The sequence below is a fragment of the Mirounga angustirostris genome, unplaced genomic scaffold (assembly GCF_029215605.1).
Source record: "Mirounga angustirostris isolate CCGP_5_RB_7025 unplaced genomic scaffold, mMirAng1.0.hap1 SCAF_6, whole genome shotgun sequence".
Classification (NCBI taxonomy): domain Eukaryota; kingdom Metazoa; phylum Chordata; class Mammalia; order Carnivora; family Phocidae; genus Mirounga; species Mirounga angustirostris.
This window is the reverse complement of record NW_026991714.1, coordinates 86,517,068-86,544,115: the sequence shown is the minus strand read 5'-3', so window position 1 is coordinate 86,544,115 and position 27,048 is coordinate 86,517,068. Positions and strand designations below refer to the sequence as shown.

General features: G+C 51.8%; 1 protein-coding gene across 4 annotated transcripts in view; it reads right to left on the bottom strand.

Annotated features, from left to right (window-relative positions):
* Positions 1 to 818: 818 nt before the first annotated feature.
* The window catches only part of PGBD5 (piggyBac transposable element derived 5), a 98,901-nt gene continuing 72,671 nt past the window's right edge, over positions 819 to 27,048 (bottom strand). The window contains exons 4-8 of one of the 4 annotated variants that reach the window (XM_045877852.3): positions 12,194 to 12,374; positions 9,586 to 9,783; positions 4,229 to 4,334; positions 2,683 to 2,899; positions 819 to 2,482 (exon numbers count right to left, since the gene is read on the bottom strand). In XM_045877852.3, coding sequence (XP_045733808.1) covers positions 2,704 to 2,899; positions 4,229 to 4,334; positions 9,586 to 9,783; positions 12,194 to 12,374 — 681 coding nt within the window. In that variant the 3' untranslated portion in view covers positions 819 to 2,482; positions 2,683 to 2,703. Of the gene's footprint in view, positions 2,900 to 4,228; positions 4,335 to 9,585; positions 9,784 to 12,193; positions 12,375 to 27,048 lie in introns of all 4 variants that reach the window. The other 3 variants (XM_064594642.1, XM_045877851.3, XM_064594643.1) reach the window with 3 other exon arrangements.

Genomic DNA, 27,048 nt, shown 5'->3' with positions numbered 1-27,048 from the left:
TTCCCCAAGGCTCTCAGCCTCACATCGGTGGGGCGAGGTCCCCCCAGTTGCAGGTTTTCCTAATAAGTACTCCACGTCACTTTTTCCTCCTTCTGGAGGGACAGAAACTTTTCCCAACCCTGTAGGGGCTCCACTAGAAGTTGCTGTCTGCTTCGAGCATTCATCTGAAAACAGGCGGCTACCACTTAAAACCTAAAGCACCGAAATGGTGTAAGTCCCCCCTCTAATTACTTGGTAACACAGAGTCACCCACCCACCGTCCCAACGGTGCCCCTCTGGGTGGATGTAGATGACAATGCCGACTAGAAGAAACAAGGAGGAATCCCGTTCGGCAGGCAGGTGGGGACTTTCTCCCGCACAGGCTCCTAGAATACAGCTGTACTCACAGGGCCGGCTGTGCGCTTTCTCTCTGTCAAATAAATAAATAAAAAGTTTTTGGAAGATTTATTTATTTGAGAGGGAGAGAGAGAAAGAGCATGAGAGGGGTTGGAGAGGTAGAGAGAGAGGGAGAAGCAGACTCCTGGCTGAGCAGGGAGCCCGATGTGGGGCTCGATCCCAGGACCCTGGGATCATGACTTGAGCCCAAGGCAGATGCTTCACTGACTGAGCCACCCAGGCGCCCCTAAATAAATAAAATCGTAAAAAAAAAAAAAAAAAAGACTTAACTGAATTTCTTTTTTAAACTGCTCAAGGGTACAGGATACTAAAAACAGTCCCAGATCATACACACTAGGTGACAGAACGAGAAGTCAAGTCTTAAAAGAGTAGCCCATACTTTTTCCCTAACATTGGAAAGAAACCCACATGTTAACAAAGGATCAGCATCTAAATAGACTTTTATTTTTTCCTTTACTTATTTGGACAGAAAAGAAAATTCATCAGCTTTCATCAGAGTCTCCCCAAGTGTTGGAAACACATTAGACTCAGAAAGAGTGGACCTCGTAGAAAAGCGTCACAAATTAAAAATATATTTCTCCATGTGGTAAAAGTGCTTTCAATCCAATTAAAGGATACGGCGAAGGTGTTCTGAAACACAATTGAAAATGTGGCCTACAATCCGTGGCATCGAATTCAAACCACAGGGCGTGGGGGGTCCTCATGAACCTAGGATGCGGAAATGACATGGAGCTGGGGAGCATGCTGCCAGCGACACATGGAATCAACGGAGTATGAACAAGGAAGAAAGTCCCAAAGCCTGAGTAGAATAGATTTTGCATTTGTAAAAAATGAGGGGGCTACATAAATTGGGGTGCAGGGGGATCACGTAACTCCAGAAGTCACTGTTTCTCGTCTGTGGGGGATGGTCAGGCCAGTGGGCGAGCTGGGCTGAGGCCTCCCCCGGAGACACGCGGACCGGGGTTCCCAAGGAGCCCCGGAGGCTGTGGGAAGTCAGCGGAGCCCTTGCTGCTGATTGCTGGACGTGAAGCTCTCGGTCCCCGGGTGAGGGAGCCCCCGGCCCTGCGGGACATCACACCCGACAGAGCTGGGGGCCCCGGCCCATCACAGGGCTCGGGTGTGCCGGCCACAGGGCCCCGAGGGCAGACAGGGGTAGACTCCACCAGGTCACCGCACACGGGGCCGAGGCCGGGGTGGGGGAGCAAGCGTCCTTTTGTTGTTTGCTTCAGCAATGCTACACGTTTTCGAAACAAGGAATTCTGCCAATGGCAACATCTGTGACAAAGCGTAAGGCCCACAGACCCCCCCACTCCCCCCCGGGATCCTTGATGGAGTGGAACCACGTCCGTTCAGGAAGCCAGCTGCCCCTTCCGGCCCCAGTACAGTCACAGGGCCTGGAATGCCGAACTGTGCTCATGCAAGGAGTCACGGCTGCGGTGGGGGGGGGGGAGGGGGGGGGAAAGAAGGGGGGTATTTTCCTTTTACAGAAGATCTTAAGCAACAGTAAGAAAATAACCTGAAGATATATTTAAAAATAAAAAATAGCATCACACATCACTGCGGTTCTGTTGGCATTTCCCCTTCCCCCCCGCCCCCCCCACCCGGGCCACCAGCCAGAGAAATGAAATGAGTAGGGACGCCTCATTTATTAATCAGAACGGGCAACCGCTCCCCCCATTGCATCCCTGCATTTTCATGGCCCAGTTTGTGTTTCTTGTCCTAGGAGACCCGTTCTAAGTGGCTTGCACGAGGCAAGTGCCAGAGAACGCTCTGGTCTCCCGCACACGCCCGACCGCCTCAGCGCGACCCGCTCGCTTCCGGTCACCTGCAGACACGGCACGAGGGGGAACCAGGTCACACACGTCTTTACACCCTCACAGAGCAGGCCCTTCTAGCAGAACACGCTACGGCTCATCCTGTCCCCGGCACCTCTGGTGGCGACAGCCTTCCCGGGTCCCCCGTGCTGAGGTGAGCTCCACGGGTGTCCCGAGGATGCGGTGCCCCGCCGGGCAAAGGCCACCGGCAGCGCCCGGGCCGCACGTAGAGTCTGGGTGCGGCGCCCATCCCGGCACCGGGTGGGCGGCTTCTGGAGGGAGGACGTGCTCTTCTTTGAAGGGGAACCGGGAGAGCAGCCGTCGTCTGACCAGGCCCACCCCGGGCCCTGCGGAGGCCGGGGCACCCCTCCGGGCCCACCCCCCTCCCCCGCGGGGGCGCCCAGGGCTCGGGCTGGGCAGGTCAGAACGGCAGGCTCTCTCCCTCCTCCGGCCTCCCGGACCTGGTCCTCACCTGAGCCCGGCCGCGGCCGCATCAGTGGGCTGGCGAGGCCTCCTCCAGGCCCAGCAGCTCCCGCACCAGTCTCTCGCCAAACTGCGCCCGGCTGTACCTCTTCACGTGGTAGGCGTCGGACATCTTGTAGAGGATGTAGGCGTTGTTGATGGCGATGCTGATGGCGAACCAGAACACCTGCTGCCAGGTCTTGTTCGGTTTATGAGAAATGAAATACCTACGAGGACAGAGGGATAAGAGAGGCTGACCCCAGGGGTTCACGGGCACCCGCGTCAGGGGGGGATGGTCCCAAAGGGCCTCATCATGGCCAGTGCTGCTACTGAGGAGCTGCGGGGGTGGGAGGCAGGCTGGGGGCCGGCTCCCGCTGAGGCCCTGTCACACTGAACTTGACCTGGGACTAAGATGAAAACCATTCCTATCAGAGGATTGGTTGGGAGTGGAGTCGCTGGAGGAGATGCTGGAACAGGGAGCCAGGCCTTCCGTGGCGAGGCTCAGAAGCTCCAACCCGAGCTTTGCCCAGCGCCCTCCTCGGACGCCGTGTCCCGGGCACACTGAACTGCCTCCACGTCCCAAGGGCAAGTTCACCCTCAGCTGCAGGCGTCTGCAATGTGTCCCCTCCTCCCGAGTGCACGTCTCTTTGCCACCCCCGCCTTCCCTTCAGGTCCAGGACGGATGTCACCTCAGGGAGGCCCCTCCAGGGCCAGCCCAACTTAGGACTCATCCCTGCACTGTATCCTCCATCACATCTTTGTCTCTGCACCAGACTGAGGAGTGTTTGAGGGTCAGTATCCTCACCACCAGCAGCCCAGAGCGGTCCTCAACGTGTCTATTAAATCAATGCGGATTCCTTTGTAGTAACCGCATGGAATCAGCAGGTGCTGAGCACACACCTGGTGTGCAATAAACATTTGCTCAAGGACTCCCAGTGGAGTGGGGCTCCCCTCCAAACCTAGGCTCAGTTTTCCAGGGAGAACTGGGTCCTCGGTTTTCTCTCTTTGCCATGAAGTCCAGCAGATTCCCCTCCAAGCGGGCTGAGTAAACGCCCACCTGTCTTTGGGGTTACTCCAACTTTGTTCTAGGTTGTGAGGCTCGACCCTGGCAATTAATAGTCACACTCAGGTTCACCAGCAATCGCTTCTTGAGTTCCTGTTACAGCGCTGGGGGTGTGCACCTGCTCCGGGCATCCAGAGTGGAAAGAATTATGTAACCTGCACTGGAAACCAGGGCTCAGTGTGATGGGCCGCAGCTGTGAGGGACGGGCGGAGGGCAGTCCAGCCGGGGGACGGAGGGTGCAGGCTAGACCCGAGTGAGTGGAAGGAAGGGCACCTCAGGGCAAGGGTGGCGGGGGAGGAGGCAGGGCGCCCGGACGGGAGGGGGCTGCACGGGCGAGCCCAGAAGGCCAGGACGGGGGCTCAGGATTTTGTCTCCCAGGGGCTTGTTCCATTCATTCTGAAGCTGGGGGGCTCCTGAGCACCCAGCAACCTCTATTCCGCGCCCGCGAGACCGCAGGAGCCTTCCCGTGGCTATGAGCCGCCTGTTCACTCACTTGCTGTACTTGTCATCGTACTTGCAGATGTAGCTAAGGTGGGCAGCAAACGCCTCCACGGCCAAGGGGCAGGGGATCTCCCCACTCTTCCTCTTGATGATCACTCCTGCGGAGGAGAGAGAAGCTCACACCCCCTCCCGAACCGTCTCCTGCACACGCCCGCTGATGAAGGTCCTAGCTCCACCCTGCCTGGCCGTGCTGCCATGCAACTGGGACCCGAGGGGGAAGGCGGGAGGGCGAGGGGGAGAAGATGGACACCAGTCCCTAAAAGCTTCCGAGGACTTGAGAACATAAAGTTAGGTGAGTGCGTAGGGGTGCTGCGGGCACGTGGGGTGATGGCGGGCCCAAAGGTGGCTTTAAGTGACACCGGGGAGGGTGCCGCACCTGGCAGGGCCTTCAGAGAGCAAAGGGGAGATGCAGGACTCACTCTCCCCACCTCCTCCCTCCGCACACGAAGGCTGCCGAGGTCAGGGAGCGCTCGAGTCCTTTCTGCCTCCTCTGCCTGCCTCCATCACTGCAGAAGGGCGGAGTTACAGATCCAGAAGAACGAGGAGCCCCCCACCCAACAAGCCCCAGGTTCCCCCTTCCATGCATCCCAGAACTTCTGGGGGGCCCTGTGGACTAAGGGAGGGAAAATGCCTTTTGCATCCTGCCGCTCCTGGAAACTCTGCCCCCCACCCCAACCCCAGGCCTTCAAATGCCTTTGCTCTACTAAATGCAAATGGGAAGGTGTCCAGGGGTACTGCCCACTGATCGGGGTGCGAGGAGCAGAAAGAGATCAGTTAGCCCTCCTCACCCTGCTGCCCAAACCGCTGCGGGACCACCTCGTTTCCAAGACCCGCCCCACAGGCCCACAGCTGCCCTCCAGACATGACGCGGAAGACGTGGAAGAACGCTTTTGTCCAAGGAGCCGTGCGCGCTCAGGTTTGGCTGGGATTTGCTACCATCTCCTTTGACCAGCCTCCCCCCACAGCATCATGTGATTATGAGAACAACACTGTTTTTTGGAGTGTGTTTTTCAAAAGGGATCAGTCTAAAGGAGTGCGAAGTTTTCGTGCTACTTGAATGGATATGGTGGAAGTACAAGAGGGGTGTCCCCTGCAGGCATAAGGGGCTTCACCTAGCGTGTCTCCTGCCCGCTCACCAAGGGACCTGCAGGAGACAGGAGTGTAGGGATCCATTTGCACAGACTGAGCCCTGAGCTGGAATCTTTGTTTCTTTTGGTCCCTGCCCCCCAGCCATGCCCCCAGATACTGGTTTTTCACACCGAGAAGTCCCCGGAGAACTTGAGGTTGGCAGGGCCCCACCCCTAGAGATGTGGTCTCGGGAGGCCTGGAGTGGGGCCCAGGCAATGCATTTCCTAAAGCTCTTGGAGGGTCAGAAGGCCTTGAGGCCCAGGCTGGGGGCTTCCTCCTCTCCAGAGGGTTCTGGGACTCTGCATGGAGATGCTCTATTGTCTGGTGATCCAGCCACGCAGGCAGGGTGGGCATGTCCTGCAGCCTCCAAGGAGGGCTGTCCCTCTCCAACAGTGCCCCTGAGCATGCCTGTTCCTGGTCCCTTACCTCAGCCACCCCACCCCAGCCCAAGACCGATCAGGGAAGCATCCTAGTCTCACACATGAGCCCAGGCCTGGGCAGGTTTCCCAGCTCTGTTTTCATTTGTCCGAAATTACAGCTTCCTCTGAGTCTAAAGAGGCTCGGGCCCCATAGGGCTCCACGGAGTGCACGTGGATATGGGCGCATCAGATCATCCCTATACAGGAACAGAGTCCCCTCCGTTCTTCCCCAGATGTGGAGGGTGACTCGCTCTGAGTCACCCAGCTTTCCAGGGAGTCGGGCTCACGCGCCAAGGGGCTCGGGGTCGACCTCGTCCCTGGAGCTCCCCCAGCCTGCAGCGCCGGCCTCCTGGGTGACCGCCGGGGCCATAGTTCCTTGAATGCCACAGGGAACCTGCTCCAGCCCTTCATTCCCTCCTCATCCTCCTCATAGTTGTCAACTTACGAGGCTTCCTGCTGGAAATCTCGGCAGAGTGGCTTGAAACCCCAGATCTGCGCTCATCTGCTTGAGCATTTCCCCCCTTTTATAAATCACCCTCGTCCCTGGTGATATTTTGGATTTTGAGATACTATTCCAGCTAGAAATGTCCCATAATATCCTTTTCTGAGGACCAACAAGCTTGGACATGGGGCAGGTTGACAAGAGGCTGATATTTACTGGTGTTGCTGACGTCACCCGTATGCGGCCCAAAGGTGCCCTGGGCGAACCCTGCGCATTCGCAGCTGTGTGGAATCTCCGTGCGCCCACGAGATACCTCTGCGGCACCACGAGATCGAGCAGACCGGGTGGGAGAAACACGTGTGCTCACGCGCGGTGGCAGCCCCGTCCACCGCCTGCCAAGGCTATTCGTGGCGTGGCTGACGTTCGTTCCGCCACTCCGTGAGGCTGCATGAGTCAAGCCCTGACTCAGTCCTACACCCGCGTTGTGTGTGTGCATCGGTCTCATGGAGCCTGAACCCCAGGTGGGCCAGGACTCTGGTAGGGAGAGGACAGATCCAAAACGGATTTCAGAAGGAAAGCAGAAGGGTTGGGTTCTCCCTACGGATATCCCTGGAAATGCGACTTTTAAGAAGCCGGTGCACATGCTCACGCTCTCTGAAAGAAGGGACGTTTTTCCTTAGAATCCAGAAGAAATAATAAACCGATTCCTAAAATGTTCCTAACCAGTTATATATTTACTAAAATTGGAAATTCTACTCAACTTTTAGAAGAGCGTGTATATATATATATATATATATATATATATATATGATCATAGCACGAGAGAGTCTAAAGCTGAAAGGCAGTCTTTACAATATTTGAGACTTCATCCTCTGGGTGATATTTTTAAAAAGTAGAAAAAGAGTTTTTCTATAAATGGTTCAGGCACGGAGGCAGGCCTGCTTGGTCAGCCAACCCTTGCCACTTAATTAAAAAAAAAAAAAAAAAAAAGAGTAAAAACCCAACTGATGCCAGAGGGTTACTGTAAAGAGCACAAAATCACACTGTATGACAAGCAGGTGATCTTACACTCATTCAGCCTTGGCACAAAGCAGGGACTTCCAAAGCTCTTGTAAGAACAAAGAATGTGACCAACAGATCTGCCCGTGCAGAAGGAAAAACAATTTTAGGTTTAAAAATACTAATCATAAATAAAAGCAAAAGTAAAACAAATCCAGAAAAACACTTGCCTATTATACACATAAAATTTGCTTTCAACAAGACAAGCATCTCAAAGGACAAACTGAAGAGAACACGAAGAAATCACTGAAAATTGGCCAACAAATTCACAAAGAGATGCACAACCTCCCCAGTAGTCATGCAATTTAGATTTAAAATTCTGTAGCATTTTCACCCCCCAGATTGACAAATTTAGGGGAAAAAAACGTGTTGGTAAACGCAGGAGGAGTATGGGTCCTCTCATAGCCTGTCACAGTGTTAAGAACGGTCTTTCGACAACATGTCATCAAAAGCCTTCAAAATGTTCAGACCCTCTGGGCCAGCTACTCTACTCTCAGATTTATTTTGAGGAAATCATCAAAGATGTTCCCAAATGTATGGAAATATTCACTACATTATTCATATAAAAAATGGATCATTAATGAGGGTGCAGAAAAATTATGACATTTTAAAAAATGAAAGTACATTGAAAGGAAAAATATCTCCCTTCATTAAAAAAAAAAACAGACAAAACCAAACACTCTAAGATGTGGACTAGTGAAAGGAATCCCCCATGGGGAGGAGAGGGGGGCCAGCCTGGGCTCTCCACACCGCCTCCCTGCCTCCGGGTGCTTCTGCTCCCAAGCAGGCCTGGTTCATGGGTGTCTGGGCCACCCACCCTAGGGGTGCTGCCAGAGGGGCTGAGGCATACTTTCTGGGAATTTTAAGGGAGTCTAAAATTTGGGAATTTGTGATTTTTATTTATTTATTTATTTATTTATTTGAGAGAGCATGAGAGAGAGAGAGCATGAGCCAGGGTAAGGGGCAGAGGGGAGGGGAGAAGGAGGCTCCTCACTGAGCAGGGAGCCCAATGTCAGGCTCGATTCCAGGACCCTGGGATCCTGACCTGAGCCCAAGGCAGATGCTTCACCGACTGAGTCACCCAGGCACCCAGGATTTTGTGATTTAGAGTACTTTAGAAATGGAAACTACAACTGAAAGAAACACAAACGCTAAATTTTGGCATATTTAAAGATCAAGCCTACCAATTTTTTTCTTCTTCCCCATCAATATCCTCTTTGCTGGTTCCCTTGGTGACGGATTTAAGGCTCTCAAACCTTGAGATTGGGGTTTTAAGGTTTTGTCATCTTAAATCGTATTGCATAATTTATAATTTGTTATGCACAATTTGGTGGGAGGCAGCTCCTACAACCTCTTCCCGAACTTTCTCCCCGTGAATGCTCTTGCCCAATCAGGAGAGTACAGAAGTCCAATTCAAAGTCCCACCTTCGGCTTGCAAGGTCAATTCCAAACATTTCCTCTAAGGGCCCTTCACACAGCCCTGGAGGTTTCTATAGCTCTCTACACCCAAGTCCCATAGGCTTGCGTCCCTGGATTCTAATCTCCACTGAAACATAATGTGACTTAGGTGTGTGTGCAGGGGGTGAGGGATAGAATAAATGAACAGCAGACGTTAATTAAGCAGCCCCCCCCACAAACATACACATCACAGAGATACACCACACACACACCCACATACATGCCCCCACACTCCTCCCCCACAACTGAGCCCCCTACAGAGTTCCTTCAGAAGAGGAAAGATGTCTTAATATAAAGGAATACAGGGGATTTTCAAATACACTATGTAAATGCAAATATTTCTGTAAAGTGCCCCACTGTCATTTCCATTTCCCTTTTCAGCAGTTTACAAGTGTTTCAGCTGTAGCTACTTTAACTATAGAATCCTTGCTAAGTAAATCCCTTTGTTATGAATGGATTCTAAACCCCCAGGAAGATTAATGACAGAATCACCTGAACGCCCCAAAACACCAGTGGGTAACCTCGAAGAATGACGCCAAAGTGATAAAACAGTGGATATTTTCCCCTCCCATCAGAACAGATTCTTCAAAGACTCCTAGATGATCAAGTGATCGGGGAAATGCCGTTCGAACACGGCCACTCACCGTGGCCACGCACAAGCCGGGGGACCCACAAAGCCCGCCGCCGTGGCTTCTCTCCCAGCTGGCAAGCCACGCTGAGCTGGCGGCCCGCGGGCCCCGGTAGCTCCTGCCCACCTCCCATCCCTGTCGGATGTGGCGTGGTGAGTGCTGGGGAACGGGGGCTACCCAACACCAGAGCTGCAGAGTCCCCCCGGGGCCCCACCTTGCTGCACCGGCGAGTAGGCATTGGTCAGGAAGCGGAAGTGCCCTTTGTTGTACCAGCAGATCAGAGACATGTTCCCCTTCATCTTGATGCGGTGCTGGCCCCGGGCTGGGGGGGTGGCCGGGCTCGTCAGCATAGACAGGGGCAGGCCGGTGCAGTCACTCTTCCTGGAGCTGAGCAGGCCGCAGCAGTAAATGTCTGCGGGGAGAGGGACACAAATCCGTGTCCACACGGTCACGGACAGCCCGCGCACACCGGCGTGGAGGACAGGACTGCCCTGTTCTGAGGCTGACGCTTGGGAGACGGGCCCCCTAGAAGTCCCCGTAGAGGAGACTGCTACAGTTCGGGGACTTCTATCCCGAAGGTGCTATCTCTCCCAGAACTTCTGTAAGTACCTTTAAGATGACACACGAGACCATCACATGAGCAGTGAATCGGCAGTACCAACGGGAGTCTCGTCGTTACAGCGCTCACAGCGCTGAGCATGTGCACCCCTCATCCCATCTGCTTCTATAAACTTCTGGAAACTTCTGCACCCAGGTTATCCTACCCACATTACAGAAGAAGAACTACAGCTCCAAGAGGCCCCCAGGCTTCCAGCTAGGAGGGCAAGGCAGGGATTAAGCACAGGTCTGTCTGCTGTCCAAGCCTGACCACAGTTATGACCCCCTAACACTCTGGCCAAGACTGGACCAGCCACAGGCCCCGCCCTGTGCTTGCGTGCACAGTACCCAGAGGCAGCGTGCAGGACGGAGCCCCCATTCCCTGGGAGGTAAGTTAAATGCAGAGGAAAGAATCACCAAGCAATATGCGCCGGGACAGAGTCCTGCCTCTGAACGTAAAGCCTCTCGAGAGAGGGGCGACAGTGTGGCCTTTAATGCACAGAAGGTTCCATGGGGGCAGGCGGGATTGTGAGCACAGGCCAGTGTGAACAAGGAGACCTCGCTAAATTCCGCCCTGGGCTCGAGGCCTTTCCTGGCCCTCCCCACGCACAGGCCTGCCCCACTGAGCGGGCCACGGGGAGCCTGCTTCTCCCTGCAGCCAGCTCCAGTCTGGATGCCTGCAGGGGGCGTGAAGCAGCCCTTTTGACTGAAGTCACTGGGGACGGTCTCATCCCCAGGGTCTTCAGTGAAAGACTGAAGTCCGCCGAACACTGACACCCTATTGTCAGTAACCTGAAACGTTCTGTAACCGCGTGCATGCTTCCCTCATCCCTGCATCTGCACCCCAAGGCAGTTCCAGGTACCCCAGGGTTTCATGGCCACGCACCCACCCCGGGACTGGACTAGGCGGGCAGGGATGGCAGCCCAGGCTCTCACCACACTCTCATTCTTCCCATGTGGCTGGTAACACACATGAGGGCCAATTTTCTCCACCTTGACTTCCACGGCCCCTCTTCACATAGTCTGACCTCTCCACCCTGAGTTCTCCCCACAGGTAAACCCCGAGCCCTGTCGGGGACTGGACCTCGCAGAGGAGTAAGACCCAGCAGGGCCAGCAGAGCACCAAGTCCAGCGGCTGCTTCATCCTTGCCGTGGCGGAGGTCAAGGTCAGAAGGTGGTGGCTCCCTATGACTCGAGAGGATTTTAAGGCCAGATGTCTGATCCGTTGCTCAGCAACAGGTCTGCAATTCCAGTGGCTGCCATAGCGGAGCAGAGGCTTTTTATGTTTCTCCCGAGTGGACTAGATATAAATCCCCCCAAAATGTGGGACAAAGCAAAGGATAAGCAGCCTGCTCTCGGGCTCCCTGACTCAGTCCAGAGCTTTTTCTCCAGCCCCATTTCTGCCAGAGCCGCAAAGGCTTCCCAATCTTTCAACCGATGAACAAAGCATCTCAGCACCAGGGATACTAAGAATTTTCTGAGGCCCACTGCCCTGGAGCCTGTATTAATCTACATAATTCTCTGTGATGTCCTTGTCAGCCTGAGCGCCCACATCATAGGTGGGGGCTGAGTCCAGACTTCCGGGCCTTCGCAGGAGCGGCATCTAGGCACTACAGAGCAAATGTGTGCGTTCCCCCCAAATTCCTCCGCGGAAAGCCTCATGCCCCAGGGGAGGCTGTTAGGAGGCGGGGCCTCTGGGAGGGGCCTGGGTCGTGGGGGTGGAGCCCTCGTGAATGGGAGGAGTGCCCTCAAGAAAAGGGACCCCAGAGAGCTTCCTGTCGCTTCCATCACGTCATGGGAGGTCTGCAACCTGGAAGAGGCCCTTCTAGGGCTGGCGTCCTGATCTTGGACTTCTGGCCTCTAGAACTGTGAGGAATAAATACCTGCTGTTTATAAGCCACCCAATCTGAGGTACTTTGTGAGAGCGGCCCGAATGGACAAAGACACCGGGAGAACCGCTGGAATGGCCCCGGTCTCACAGGGAAGGACACAAAGGTGCCCTGGGCAGAGTGCGAGCCCGAGGCAGGCGTGCCCTCAGATCTCTGGTGCCCGGCAGGGTCCAGGTACGTGGCAGGCACACCGCGGGCTGAAACCGCTGTGTTCCCTCCTGGCCGCAGCGGTCTGTGGGCCGTGCTGGTCGCTACGCACCTGCACCCCCCAGACCTCCCCACCGCTTCTCCAGGGCGGCGGCGGCCACGCTGAGACTGGCTCGTCACACAACAAACCTTGCTTTTCCAGCTCCTCAAACAAGGTCAGGCTGGTGATGCTGGGCCCCGTGAAGATGATGTAGTTCTTGCCTGCCGCGTTCCGGCACAGACTTCGGGCCACCATGCTGTGCAGCTGGGGCTTATTCTTCAGTGCGTCCAGCCCATCGGGGCCCCCGCCTTCCTTCAGGTGGACGTAAATCTTGAACAGAAACACACAGGAGTCCATGAGCTCACGGAGTGTCAGGCTGGGGCCCAAAGCTTCGGGAAGTACAGGCTGCCCTCGCTGGGCCAAAAATGGGTGGGAAAGCCACCTCTCCCTTGAGCCACTGGTTCGGCAGCCCCTACCACCCCATCACCTCCTCAGCCCGCAGAGGCCCCAGGTCACTCCCAAGGCCACCCTGCAGCCTAGGCAGCTGGTGGGTCCGGCCAGGACTTCGAGGTTTGGACATGTCAAGGTAGAGAAGAAAAGGGTCAGACTATTACAAGTAACGAATGAGGTCAGTGCAAACAGTTCGGAAGCATGGAAGGGACTTCAGTTTACAATAAATAAAAGTTTAAGACTACCGTACCTGTAAGGATAAACTGGTCCGTGTACTTTCCATTTGAATACAGTTGTTTTTTGGCGGGGGGGGGGGGGGGGGGGGAGGGAGGAGCAGAGGGAAAGGGAGAGAAAGAATCTTAACCAGGCTCCATGCTCAGCACAGAGCCTCACGGGGCTCAATCCCATGACCCTGAGATCATGACCTGAGCCAAAACCAAGAGTCAGGCGCTTAACCGACTGAGCTACCCAGGTGCCCCCGAATACAGCTTTTTAATTCACAAAGTGCATCTGTACTTACTATTGCCCTTATTCCTTACAGAGGCCACCACACGGGCAGAAGAGGAGTCAGGATCAGGGATTAAAAACTCACCTGAGGTGCTAAGGACCAGCAAAGAGGATGTGCTGGGATTAGCAAGCCATGTTTACACTCTTTGTCCCATGAACATCTTCTAGGAACATCACCAAAGGGGAAATCACAGGAAATGGGAATGGATTCAAGAAGAGTGCAGTCCTCCCAATGACTGACCGAGTCATGAAGAATTTATCATATGGTATGAACTACTATTCTCCTTCAGGGAGAAGAGTTCTTGTGGAATGTTCTAGGTGTCTTTACTGTCAGCACTTCCGAGCTAATGGTGCTCGCCTGTGCCTGTCAGGGGCCCCGGGGACAACAGAACTGCCCAGTGCAGGCCTATCCATGCAGACAGCCAATGATGCTCTGCTATGAAAAACCAACATGGCCCCAGGGAGGACCCAGGCCTGTCCATAATACCCATCCTTGGTCAGATGACTTGGATCATGTGCAAAATACAGGGTCTGATGTTCCTGAGCCAGATGAAGAGCACTTGAATTTAAGTCGAATTCCAAAAGAAGCTCATCTTCTGAGGGCTGATCCTGTCCCAAACACTCCCCTGAGATGTCCTCAGGGAGGACCCTACCTTCTTACAGCCTCGCAGGCAATGGCTTGATGACACAGAAGACCTTTTTAGATAACTCGACAGGACTCTGACATTTCATTTTGGGATCTCTATGCCTCTTCTACCTCAATTCCCAGAAGAAATTTCTTCGATAGAGAAGGAACCACAGGGATAGAGAAGCCAAACTCTGCCTCTGTCACACGTCCCCTGTGTGGCTGAGCCAGGACATTTCTCAGAACCTGTCTTCCCTCCTTCAGCAAGGCCCAATTCTCGTGGATACCACCATGGGTTTCTGCACCTACGGCTCGGATTCATACCTACCTCTCCCAGATATCCTACCTGAAACCCCATCGTACCCACACTGGGCACTGCGTATCCTGAAATCCACCTTAGGGACAGTTAGTTTTGTCCTACGTGTCATTCCAAAGGAAATCCTCCATCCAAACCCCAGGTTCTCACCAGGGAATGGGATGTGTGTTGTGGGAACCCCTCAGGCCCAACCGTGATGACACCCCACGTGGTTTCCAAAGGCCTCCCTGAGGCATGGGGGCGGTCACTGGCTCACTCAGCCCAAGGCAGGCAAAGTTTAACAGGACTACACATAAAATCCTGCAACCAAGTTCAAAAAACAACTGCATCGAGTACAGGATGCAAAAAGAGTGCCTGAGCAAGAATAGTTTTAGAAAACAAACACGAAAGCCTTTGGAGATGGTCACTCGGTATCATGACCAGCCAAGTTAATGGGATCTTGGTTTGTTAATAACATGGGTGCTGGGGCGCCTGGGTGGCTCAGTTGGTTGAGCGACTGCCTTCGGCTCAGGTCATGATCCTGGAGTCCCTGGATCGAGTCCCGCATCGGGCTTCCTGCTCAGCGGGGAGTTTGCTTCTCCCTCTGACCACCCCCCACTCTCATGTGCTCTCTCTCATTCTCTCTCAAATAAATAAATAAAATCTTAAAAAAAAAAAATAACATGGGTGCTGACCATCCTACTCTTCTCTGGCCCAATCATAATCAGTTCTTCTAGATGCCACTTTTTACGAGGTGTTAGGAGAGGGGTGGTGGGCTGGTGGATCCCTCTGCTGGGCAGCCATCACAAAGTACCACAGACCGGACAGCTTTAACAACAGAAATGCACTTTCTCCCAGTTCTGGAGGCCGGAAGTCTGAGATTGAGGTGCTGGCAGAAGCCTCTCTCCTTGGTTTGTAGATGGTCATCTTCTCCTCCGTGTCCTCACATGGTCGTCCCTCTGTGTCTGTGTCCTAATCTCCTCTTCTTGGAAGGACACCAGGCACATAGGACCCACCCCAATGACACCTTTTTACCGTTAATTAGTTACCTCTTTAAAGGCCCTATCTCTAAATATAGTTACATTCAGCAGGACTGGGGGTTAGGACTAAAACACATGAATTTGAGGGACACAATTTGGCCCCATAACAGAGGGAATGACGCTAAACTTGGAGAAGGAGCACAGAAGGAGTCCAAGAACCTCTTCTTTTGGCCAGAGAGCTGTCTTGTAAAATGACAATTAAGATCTTTCTAAGGCAGAACCCAGGTGACGACATAAAAATGGCTAGAAAACACTCCATTCAAGCATCAGAGCCCCCGAACGGGTGGCTCAGAGAGCCTCCAGGCCAGGCCCAGTGGGAGGTTTGCATAGCTAACCAGGGCTAGGCTTGAGAGCTGCCGAGGTCCCTCCCAAAGCTGAGATTTTGAGATTTCCTTCACACCCTTAGCGTTTAGCTGGGTCTGAGCTTCAGATGCAGGGAAACGTGTCGGGGTCAGAGAGAACAGAGCCACACATGCGCCAACCTCAGGTCCCCCAACAAAGCTGCACAGCAGACAAGGCCCTCCCCTCATACATGTGCAGCCCTTCATTCGTGACGGGATGGAAGACTGGCACGAGCAGACTAAATCCTACGTCAGAACAACACTGCCCTGCTTGAGTCCTGACAGCAAAGAAAACACTGATTATCTCCTGGGTCTTATAATAACCTAGAGAGGATCACATCTTCCTGATAGTTTCTTGCCGGGAGCTGTCCCGGCTGGGGCACTGGGTGAGCCAGAGACTCACCTCTGCATTTGCAGCACTAAAATATGTCCTTTGGGGGTGCCTGGGTGGCTCAGTCGGTTAAGCGTCAGCCTTCAGCTCAGGTCATGATCCCAGGGTCCTGGGATCGAGCCCGAATCAGGCTCCCTGCTCAGCGGGGAGCCTGCTTCTCCTTCTGCCCCCTGCTTGTGCTGTCAAATAAATAAATAAAATCTTAAAAAAAAAAAAAGTAAGTCCTTTGGAAGGTGGATCGTCCGGGTGCCTGGCTAACAGGCTTCAAAGCATGGTGTACCTTCAAAATGTCGTCTCTTTGATTCCCAGACTAGATTCAGTTGCTCAGACTGGTGTGCTCTCCCTTGCTCTTTGCATTCTGGAAGCGTGCACATCCTCGGGGTGGGGCGTGGGGTGGCACGCAGGGGCTGCCCGGTCCTGCCACGGTCCTGCCGGGGTGACGCTCAGAATGGAACCAGAGGGCCTGACCAGGGAACCGAGGACCTCTCAGACGCGCTCGAGGAACTGGCTACTTCTACTCATCGCAAGACAAGTTGGGAAGCACGATGCAAGTCGCTGAAAGCGAGGGAGGTACTTCCCAGCTCAGCCAGGGCAGAGGCGGCCAAGGCATCACCAGCGATCTGCAACCCTTCCCAGTAACCAAAGCTGGAAGCCATCCATCCACTGAGATCACCTCAAAAAGCAGCTTCCCCACTTCCAGGGCCGAGGGTAAGGTGACGCGTGCCACCCTCCGTACAAACGCCCACTTCTCTAGAACCGAGCTGGTATCACACAGCTGGCTGTGTTGTGACTTCCACAGGCCCTTTCTGCTTCCGTGGGAACTCTCTTCCTCCATACCAATACCAAAACTGCATTTTACAACCGCAATGGCACAAAGACAAGTACATTAATAGGATATGTTAAAGCACCTTCTTCAACTTGAAAAGTGTTTTTTTTTTCCCTTCTGATTTAAGGGAAACAGAAATGCTTTCACGTTTTCGTTTTCCCTGAAAGCGTTAGGGGAGTAACTAGGAGAAGGTGTGCGCGTACCAGGGACAGCAATCTTTGGAGTGTCGTAGAGTCCTGCCCGCTACCCACATATTGCTTCAAATGCAGCACTTCTATGGCCCCGAAGAACTCCAGCGCCATCGCTGATAGATGGAGTGCTGCTCCATCTTATTAAAGCCAGCAGAGTGGTGATGACGTCAGCTGTAGTCCCCGGAAAACAGACGGATTTCAATGTACCATGTATGTGGGCCAACAGCAGCACCATCTTCCCTACCCCCGAACCCCCCATATTGGTGAGAGACCACTCGTCACTGCTGGGAATGGTCAGCTGGTACAATTCTTTCTGTAGAGAAATTCTGTAGTATGAATGAAAAGCCTTAAACACACTGAGGCTATTTCACGGATGAGTTCCACTTTCAGGGATTAAATCGAAGCTAACAATCAGAAATGCACCCAAGGCCATATATATACATACATACGTACACACATAGATATGTATATATATACATATATATGTACACACACACATATATATATAAGACATGTTTCTCAGAGTTTTTTTTTATAATGGCAAAAAATTTAGCAACCTGGGGTGTCTGGGTGGTTCAGTTAAGCATCTGACTCTTGATTTTGGCTTAGGTCATGATCTCAGGATCGTGAGACCAAGCCCTGCACTGGGCTCTGCACTTAGTGGAGTCTGCTTCTCTCCTTCTCCCTCTGCCCCTCCCTGTGCTCTCTCTCTCTCAAATAAATAAATCTTTAAAAAAATTAGCAACGACCTAATTACCTCACATGAAAAGGAGGGTGATTAAAATTATCATATGTAGGTATAATGGAATACAGTGCAATTTTTTACAAATCACGATCTAGAAAAATTATTTAATAACATAGTAAAAGGTTCATAATATCCTCCTAATTGAAGTAATGAGATTATAAAATGGGGTGTTTTGTGTGTTTATATAGATATGTTGACTCTATCCTCAAGTGGCTATTTTTCTACGTTGGAATTATATTTTGAAATGTTTGTTTTTAGATGCCCAACACATAATACAATTTCATCACAAAATGACTACGCATAATTACAAAAGAACTTCCCTATCAGGATTCTCGAGCACAGGTGCATTTGACCTGCGGTATGTGTTTCCCAAGACAACCCCGATCGAAGTCAGTGCATTTGGAACCTGCGGTATGTGTTTCCCAAGACAACCCTGATCGAAGTCAGTGGCTGTTAACAGACCCTGTGCTAATAAGCACACGCATGCAGAGGGTGACCATTCTCGGTCGGGGCCAGCTTCTTGCTCCCCTGGGAGATACACGTTTCCCCAAAATCCAGTGGCATGCAGCCCTGCTACGCGGCCATCCTGGAGTGGCAGAGCTTAGTCTGTGCCCACAGGCATATCCTCACATTCCGGCCAGTCTCCTCCCAAGGAGCAGGTGCTCGGCCACTCCATCACGGGAGCAGGGGAGAGGTATGGAAGCAAAGGTCTTCGCGTTCCTATTAGGAGATCTGGAGGAAGACTGAGGCCCGGTCCCAAATTTGCGGCACTCACTGCTATAAAGTCATGAGTTAATTTTTGCTAGGTGTAATTTCTTAAAACATTTCATCGAAGTATAGTTGACATATAATACTATAATATTATGGTATAATATATACTATATTGTAATATATATTATATACTATATTATGTTTATGTTATATATAATTACTTATAGTATATAATTATATATATTATACTATAATATTATAGTGTTATATGTAACATACCATATATAATAATGTATTAACTTCAGGTGTAATGACCATCACAAGAAGCGTGGTCACCATCTGTCACCACACAAAGTTATTACAATATTCCTGATTATATTCCCTATGCTGTACTTTTTTCATCCCCATGACTTATTTTATAACTGGAAGTTTGTTCCTTTTAATCTGCCTCACCTATTGCTCCTATCCCCCCACCCCCTCCCCTCTGGTGTGAGCTTATTTTTAAAGTGAATATGAAATAGGATCTACATTTCTTTTTTTTTTTTTTTAAAGATTTTATTTATTTATTTGAGACAGAGAGAATGAGAGACAGAGAGCATGCGAGGGAGGAGGGTCAGAGGGAGGAGGGTCAGAGGGAGAAGCAGACCCCCTGCTGAGCAGGGAGCCCGATGCGGGACTCGATCCCGGGACTCCAGGATCATGACCTGAGCCGAAGGCAGTCGCTTAACCAACTGAGCCACCTAGGCAGGCGCCCCTTCTTTTTTTTTTTTTTAAAGATTTTATTTATTTATTTGAGAGAGAGAGAATGAGAGACAGAGAGCATGAGAGGGAGGAGGATCAGAGGGAGAAGCAGACTCCCCGCCGAGCAGGGAGCCCGATGCGGGACTCGATCCAGGGACTCCAGGATCATGACCTGAGCCGAAGGCAGTCGCTCAACCAACTGAGCCACCCAGGCGCCCCTAGGATCTACATTTCAATACGTAACATATAAAGTTGTAACTTCCAAAGTCCCCATCAAGGGGCACAACTCAGAAGAACGGTTAGCTGGGCGGTCAAAACCTGGCCACGAAAGGGCTCAGCCTGACACGTGCGGCTCGTCTGCGGGTCGCTCTGGGCCAGTGTCCCACCGGTCTGGGTGTGCTTAGATCGAATTAGTTCAGCTGGTTGAAGATGTCAATCATACTCCTGAGCTGAATGAGTGAGTCTATAATTCTATGAAACAACCATCGCCTTCAATGGACTCTGACCCCCGCTCCACCGTCACCGCGGCTATTGCAGACACACACGGGGATCGTGTCCGGGTCCGAGAGCCTGCCCTGAAGAGCATGATGGGAGAAAGGCAGCATCGCTGGACATCCACCCACACGCTCGGACTCTGTGCGGGGCACTCTCTGTAGAAACACCCTTCCCTGAGGCATGTAATTGCTGGCTGGCAGGCCTCCCAAAAGTCCTGTGTCGCCTTACACGCATCTGGAGAGAGCATCCTTACCCGAAAACAGTCCCACCGGCACGCAGAGGCAGAGGGCATCACCCACCCCGAGAATTCAGAATTTGCTGCCGAAACTGTACTCTCTGAGCCACGAGCTTGTTTGACAAGTGTCTTTAGGGCAGAAAAATGTATCGTTCAATTGCCAAGCTTTTCCTTTAAAAAGGCTTTCTCGCTCCTATGATTTATTAACTTTTAAATATACAGATTTATTAAAAAAGAAAAGAAAATTAATACGCATTACGCTTTGCCCCAGAACGTTACTACTAATGTTGCGTATTTTATTTTATTTTATTATTTTTTTTTAAAGATTTTATTTATTTATTTGAGACAGAGAGAATGAGAAAGAGCACATGAGAGGGGGGAGGGTCAGAGGGAGAAGCAGGCTCCCCGCCGAGCAGGGAGCCCGATGTGGGACTCGATCCAGGGACTCCAGGATCATGACCTGAGCCGAAGGCAGCCGCTTAACCAACTGAGCCACCCAGGCACCCTATGTTGCATATTTTAGAGACATCACAACAGAAAGGATCGTAGGAAAAATGGATTATAGGGGAGCCTGGGTGGCTCAGTCGTTAAGCGTCTGCCTTCGGCTCAGGTCATGACCCCAGGGTCCTGGGATCGAGCCCCACATCGGGCTCCCTGCTCCGCCGGAAGCCTGCTTCTCCCTCTCCCACTCCCCCTGCTTGTGTTCCCTCTCTCGCTGTGTCTCTCTGTCAAATAAAATCTTTTTAAAAAAAGGAAGTATAGGTTATAGTAGTAACACAGGGGGAACACAGGACTATGTCAGCCCACTTGTGCGATGCCCCAAGACCTGGAGAGGTGGGGCCTAGTTCCTGTGCCCCTCCCCCACCCCACCCTCTCAAAAGAACACTGGTGACAGCTGCAGAAACCGATGGATTGAGAGCTCATTAAGATGAATGCATGAAGCTGCCACTGGGGTTTCACACTCTCCCTGTCTCGGGGAAAACCTGGTTCAGCAATGTTGGTTTTGACCACTGGAAGAGAAGAGAGTCCAGTTTCCCTGTTGCTGTCGTGCACCTGTCGGAGCACGGCATATCTGGGGACGGGGAAGTCATTCATCATCAGGGTCTGTGATCCTCTGCTTGAACCCGTTATTCACTAGCCATGCAGGAAGCAGGTGGAGGGTGGCATCCTCACAGCGGGGAAGCAGGGCACGTGTGCACGGTCTGTGCTCCCTGACATTAGGCAGAATGAGCTCCTGGTGACGTGGGAGGCTGTCTACTGGGGCATCCGGGGGCGGCCACTCGTGAGAGCTGTAAGATGTAAGCAACGTTCACTTGCCACGAGAGGAATGGAGTCTGCCACAAGGAGAAAAGGAAGGCAACAGCGCTGGGTTCCGTGGGCAAGGGCTCTGCTGTTTACTGGCTTGTGTGATTTGGGGCACGGTACTTAATTGCTCTGAGCCACGGTTTCCCCGTTTGTAAGGATCACTTATACTCTATGTACCTCACAAGGCCATTGTCTGTAAGTGAAAGCTGTGTGTAAAGGTGATTTCTTTTTAAAATAGCAAAGCTCTATACCCATGGTGTAGCCTCTGGACACACATGTGGCTGTTTTATTTTAACCAAAATTAAGTAAAATGAGAAATTCAATTCCTCAGTCATACCAGTTACATCTCAAGTACTCAACAGTCACATGGGCTAGTAGTTGCTAAAATGGAAACTTCTACTGGACAGTGCCGCTTTATGCCACCCTTGGTTTATTTTCCAGTAAGGTCTGCAAATCACCACCTGATTGCTGACTTCCTGCCACCAATTTTCTCTCTCGTTGCCTCTTACCTTGACGGTGGCCAAGGCTGTCCTCTTCTCTAGCTGGACCTTCAGCATGACTGACCCTTGCAAGAACGGGCTCAAATCTTGGTGAGGCGCAGAGGAGGGATGGGTACTAGCATTCTGGGGGCTCTTTGCACCCACTCACGTTAGTGCAATTGTAGAGTCTAAGTTCCCTGGGGAGAAGGCCAGGGTTCGATCTGGTCCAGTTGGTGCCTGACTCACTTAGTGCTTTATTGTCACCTTTGAATCCCGACATAGTGAGGAGGGCTAGGCTAAGGAACCCCACCCAAAGGACTGAGGAAGAGATGAGTTCTCAGCTACTTGCTTGAGGACACGCAGAGATGATGTGACAGATGTCTTGTTCCCCAGCCAACTCCATCCAACCCAGCCAGGATGGAAGCTCACGTCCTCCCCGTGCGCAATTAAACATAGATGGACAAATGCCCCGTCCTGCCCAGTTTTTGACTCCATAAGCAAAAGCCACTCTAGTTAATTAATCCCACTCTGATCTTCGCATTTCAAGCTAATCCAGTTAGTGACAGGTCAGGAGCAAAGGATTTCATTCACTTAGAATATAAAAAAGATGAAAAATCAAATAAGGACAAAAACCAGTGCAAATTCCTCAAGTTCTTTCAATATAAAAAGCAGGTCTCAAAATAAGAGAGATCGGTGACAGCTGATGCTAAGACGTCAAATAACAATCAAGTTGCGTAAGAAATAGATTTGTGGTTTTTGTCTACAGTGAGGAAAATTCTCTCAAACAGTCTGGTGCTTAAGAGGGTGGGCCCTGGGGCCAGAAAGACTGCATTTAACCCCAGGTCTACGGCTTTATGGCTGACACCCTGGCAAGGGAGCTCACCTCACCGTGTCTCAGTTCCTCGCTGTGGAACGGGCAGGAGCACTACCTACGTCACATGGTTCCGGTGAGGAGAAAATGAGTAATGCACAGAAAGTGCCCAAGCACGGAGTCCAGCACGTAGCAGGCCCTGCGCCGATGCCAATTACCCTTTTCTGAACCCCAGAAGAAGCTGTTGAGACCCCACAGATTAGACTGAAAGGAAGAGAGATGCTTCTAGATCAGCTAGTCCCCCCACAACACGGGGTGCAGGGACCTCAATGGCAGCACCCCTCACAGATGCCATCTGGGCTCTGCCTGGACATGGTGGGGGATGGGCAGGGTGTGGGACTTGGGGGTCCTTTAGCCTAGGAGTTTCCATCCTGGATTCTGGCTTCTGAAGCCCGACCACCTCCAGTGAATGTCAGTTCACTGAGCAGGAAACCACGGCTTTGCATTCAGAATGGTTCTGTCCCTGCTCAACACGGCAGCCATTTAAACCCCTAAAGACTGCTCGGCCTCTCTTTTTGGGGGGCAGAGCATCATACGTCCCTCACTAAGGCTGTGATCATCCGTCACCCCCTTCCCAGGGCTCTCCTGCCTGCCAATAGCCCTCGCTGGGAGCCCTGGGTCTCACACTGTGCAGGCAGGTGGCCTAGTTCAACACATTCAAATAGGAGAAATCTGCTCTTTTTGACTGTACCAGTTTGGGGTTTTTTTTCCTCAAAGAATCTCAGGGCTCTAATGGTCACCATGGGTCAATATAACATTAACCAAACTGTTGGCCAATTTTTCCTACTGGATTCTTAGTCTTTCTGACCTAGTAGAGACAGAACAACAGTCCCTATAGAGACTTCTGACCCCACAGAAAGGTCACAAGGCTTCCAAGATGAACTAAGGTCTCAAACTAAGGAATTCCAACCCGTCAACGACAGGACATTCCCCTGAAACTGGAAGTCTCACCTGTATAAATCTCTCCTTCCAGTCCTCCCCAGCTCACAAGGGAGGCTGCACACGAGGGGACAGGTGAGTCTGTCCCCTTGGCGGGCTCCCTTTCTCAGAGACCCTGTGCAAACAGTGTGAACTAGAGGGTGTGTTGAGGCTGGGGACAGTTCTTGGCAGACCTGTGACACAGGACACAGACTATACACTCGAGCACACCGTAAGTCTCGAATTGGGAAATGGCAGTGGTTCCACCAAAAAAGAAGGCATTAGCTCTGGTCTCATATGGTACAGAGCATTTAGAGCCCAAGGAGCGACCGTGTCTCAGGATTTTCAGAGCTTCCTTTATGTGACTCCCTGCCTGCTCATTCCACTGCTATGGAAGCCTGGAGTCAAAGGCCTAAAGATCCTCCGTGAGTCTATGCCAGGCTGTGGGCACAGGAGGGGTAAAAGGGGCCTCCATTAGCCTTGACGACTTTCTACCGTAGATGTAAATAAACTACAATCCCCGATTCTCCTTAAATGGACATTTGAAAGGTGAGTCAGAGAAATACCTTCCATCTGGACACCCGTGTCTGAGAGAAGAGAATGCCCAAGCTGGGTTGTTATTTCTTCCTCCCTTCCTGAGAGGGCCCTGGGGAGCAGGACGCGGGCTGCACAGAGACCGCAGAACGGGGAGCCCGCCAGCCCTTTGGCTCCCGTTTCTGCTCCACGGCCTCTCAGCCTTGAATCTTGGGGTAAGTGACTCACTCTCTGGAGCTTCCGTGTTCCCTGGTGTAAAGTAAGGACAGCTGTATAGTGCTCAAAGGCTTGTGTCAGGCTCAGCGGGTGCGCCTCAGCATCCGGCCTGCAGGGAGGGACGTGGGCTCCTGTTCCAGCCCTCCACCCCCTGCTGCCACAGACGCCTTCTGAGTGCCCTATTCTGTATGCCTCGGGGAGCCTTTCTTAGCCCCCAGGAGCCGCCTATGGCCCCATAACACTGTACACACATTTCTAATGCTGCATCTGTCACACTGTATTTATGAATGGCTTAAATACATCTGTCTCTCCTATGAGAACACTTACTTCTAAGCCAGGTGAACTGCAGGAAAACCCTCTGCAGTAGAACCAATATATATATATATAGATAGACATATAACAAATATATATATATATATATATATATATAACTTATATATATATAAAATCACTTCCATCTATTAACAGAGATGGATATTTATTCTGAGACTCACATAATAATGGAGGCTTGGTAAGTCCAGCAGGACAGGCTGGTGGGCTAGAGACCCAGGTTGCAGGTCAAATCCAAACCCAATGGCATTTTTCTAGCAGAGTTCCCTCTTCTTCCAGGTAGATGAGTTTGTTTTTTTTTTTCTATTAAGGTCTTCAACGGATTTGATGAGGCCCACCCCTTATGGAGAGTAATCTGCTTTACTCAAAGTCTACGGATTTGTTAATCTCATCCAAAAAACACCTTCACAGACACATCAAGAATAGTGTTTGACCAAATATCTGGGTACTGTGGCCCAGCCAAACTGACACACAAAATTAATCATCACAACCTCTGAGCCCTGCGGAGATCAGGGGGTAAAACCAGAAAGGCCGAGTCAGGAAGGGAGTGACATGGAGCAGGCACTCCCCAGCACCTTGCATCCTGCAGAGCCACCCAACGACAGAGTGACTGACGTGCTGTCCCTGCATGGGATGCAGACAGATGGTGATGGGGCCCAGGACTGCAAAGCACATCCACTGTCCTGGTCACTCAACTATCTGTAACTGGGAGTCCACAGGCCCACAGCTGGAGAGCCTGGGGCAAGCCTGACCAGGGGGAGCGTGACAAGCTTGGAGGCACAGTGTTGAATGCTCAACCAAACCAAGGTGCCAGGGACCCCACCTCCGGCTCCAGCTTCCACATGCATCCACAGTGCATGTGGAAAGTGCCTTTGCTCACGGGGAACTCACTCTTTCTACGTGCTAGTGTATCATCCCCCAGGCTAAGATCTATGCACCCAGATGCCTGGGATGGGGAAAAAGTTCTGGAAATGGATGGTGGTAGTGGCTGCACAACATTGTGAATAAACTTCATGCCACTGAACAGACACTTACAAATGGCTAAAGTGGTAAGTGGTATATGCTGTGCATATTGTGCCACAATAAAAAAGATAATGCTCCTTGAGGACAGGCCCACGCCTTTCCTTAACCCCCACAATACACAACACATAATCCATTCCTCACCATTCCTATTAGAGTTGACCAGATTGTCAAAGACAAAAGGCCTGGGGCCCTACCGGCAGTAACTAACTTCACAGAGCGACATGAATGGCCTGGAGCGTCACAGGCCGGTGTCTCCACGGTCAAGTGATTGGTGCATGGCAGAACACCAAGATAGACATTTCGGATGGAAGGACTTTTAAGGTAAGCGGACCTGCAGGACTGCTCCATGGAGGCCAAGTGGGAGCCCGGGTCCAGCAGTCTGAGCCAGCACCTCTGTAAGAGCTTGCCGGAGGAAGGTTTGGAAGAGAGCCACCGACACAAGGGTCCCACCTGCTCTCTGCAGCTCCCAGAGCTCAGCGGCCTCATCCGCTGCTTCTTCCTCCTGAAAACTTTTTACCCCCACCTCCTGCACTCTCAGAAATGAACAATATGAACCCCTTAACTTCCAGAATGAATCCATATAATCTCTCCTTCTACCTCCCTCCTATCACATCCTTCCCTACAGTCCTTTCCTGGGAAAATACTGGAAAATACCGGAGTTCTTCTAAACAACCATCACCGTTATTATTATTATTATTATTATTATTATTATTATTTAAAGATTTTAATTATTTGAGAGAGGGAGAGAGAGCGAGCACACAAGTGGGGTGGCAGAGGGAGAGAGAATCTTAAGCAGACTCCCTGCTAAAGGTGGAGCCCGACATGGGGCTCGATCCCATGACCCTGAGATCACGACCTGAGCCGAAACCAAGAGTCAGATGCTCAACCCACTGCGCCACCCAGGCGCCCCAGTATTATTATTCTTGTCTAGCCGTTAGCTCACCCTCCTCACCCAGATGCCCTTGTGGGGAGAAAGGCCTCACATCTGAGGCACAGGATGAGCTGGCTGCTCTGAGCTCCTGATTCTTTCCCACTAACCTTTCCTGAGCCACCAGAGAAATGACTGGCCAATGTGGAACTTTCTTCCCCTCACTATCCCTTTGCCCAGAATGTTTCAAGCAGAGCTAATCCTCAGCCTGACCGTGCTTCAGAAGGATGCAGTCCAGCCTACGAAAGCTGAGTCTTGGCGGAATGAAACAGCCAAGACGAAGCAAGACCTTGGTTTCTGCTAGAAACCCACCTATACATCCACTGTTCCTTCAAGACATCAGTTCAGTCTGTGCCTCAATAACTGGAAGAGAGCTGTCTGGCCAGCTCTGTGGGCCCAAACTGGTAGGCCCTGGGTCATTTATGTCAATGTGTAATGAACCACCACGGAAGCTCAGTGGCATGTGGAAAAGGTCCCAAAGCTCGTGAGTTTTCAGACCTCAGGGATGGAGCCTGGACACTTTCTCGTGGGCAGAGCGGAGAAGCGCAAGGAGAATCCTGCACGTCTGCTCTGATTTCTCTATGCCTCACTCCAGCTTGCATCCTGCTGGCCGCAGCAAAACATGCAGCCAACCTCAGAAAGCCATGGGTAGGCAGACTGCTACTGAGGGAAAGCAGCAGAATGGCAAAGGGCCTTTCATGCCAGAGGCTGGCCTCAGTCTCCCACAGGCTCAGCAACTGGGCTTCTCTGTTGAAAAGTCATGGAGGAAAAGAATGTCTTTGACAAACTAAAACGAAGACAGTGTTC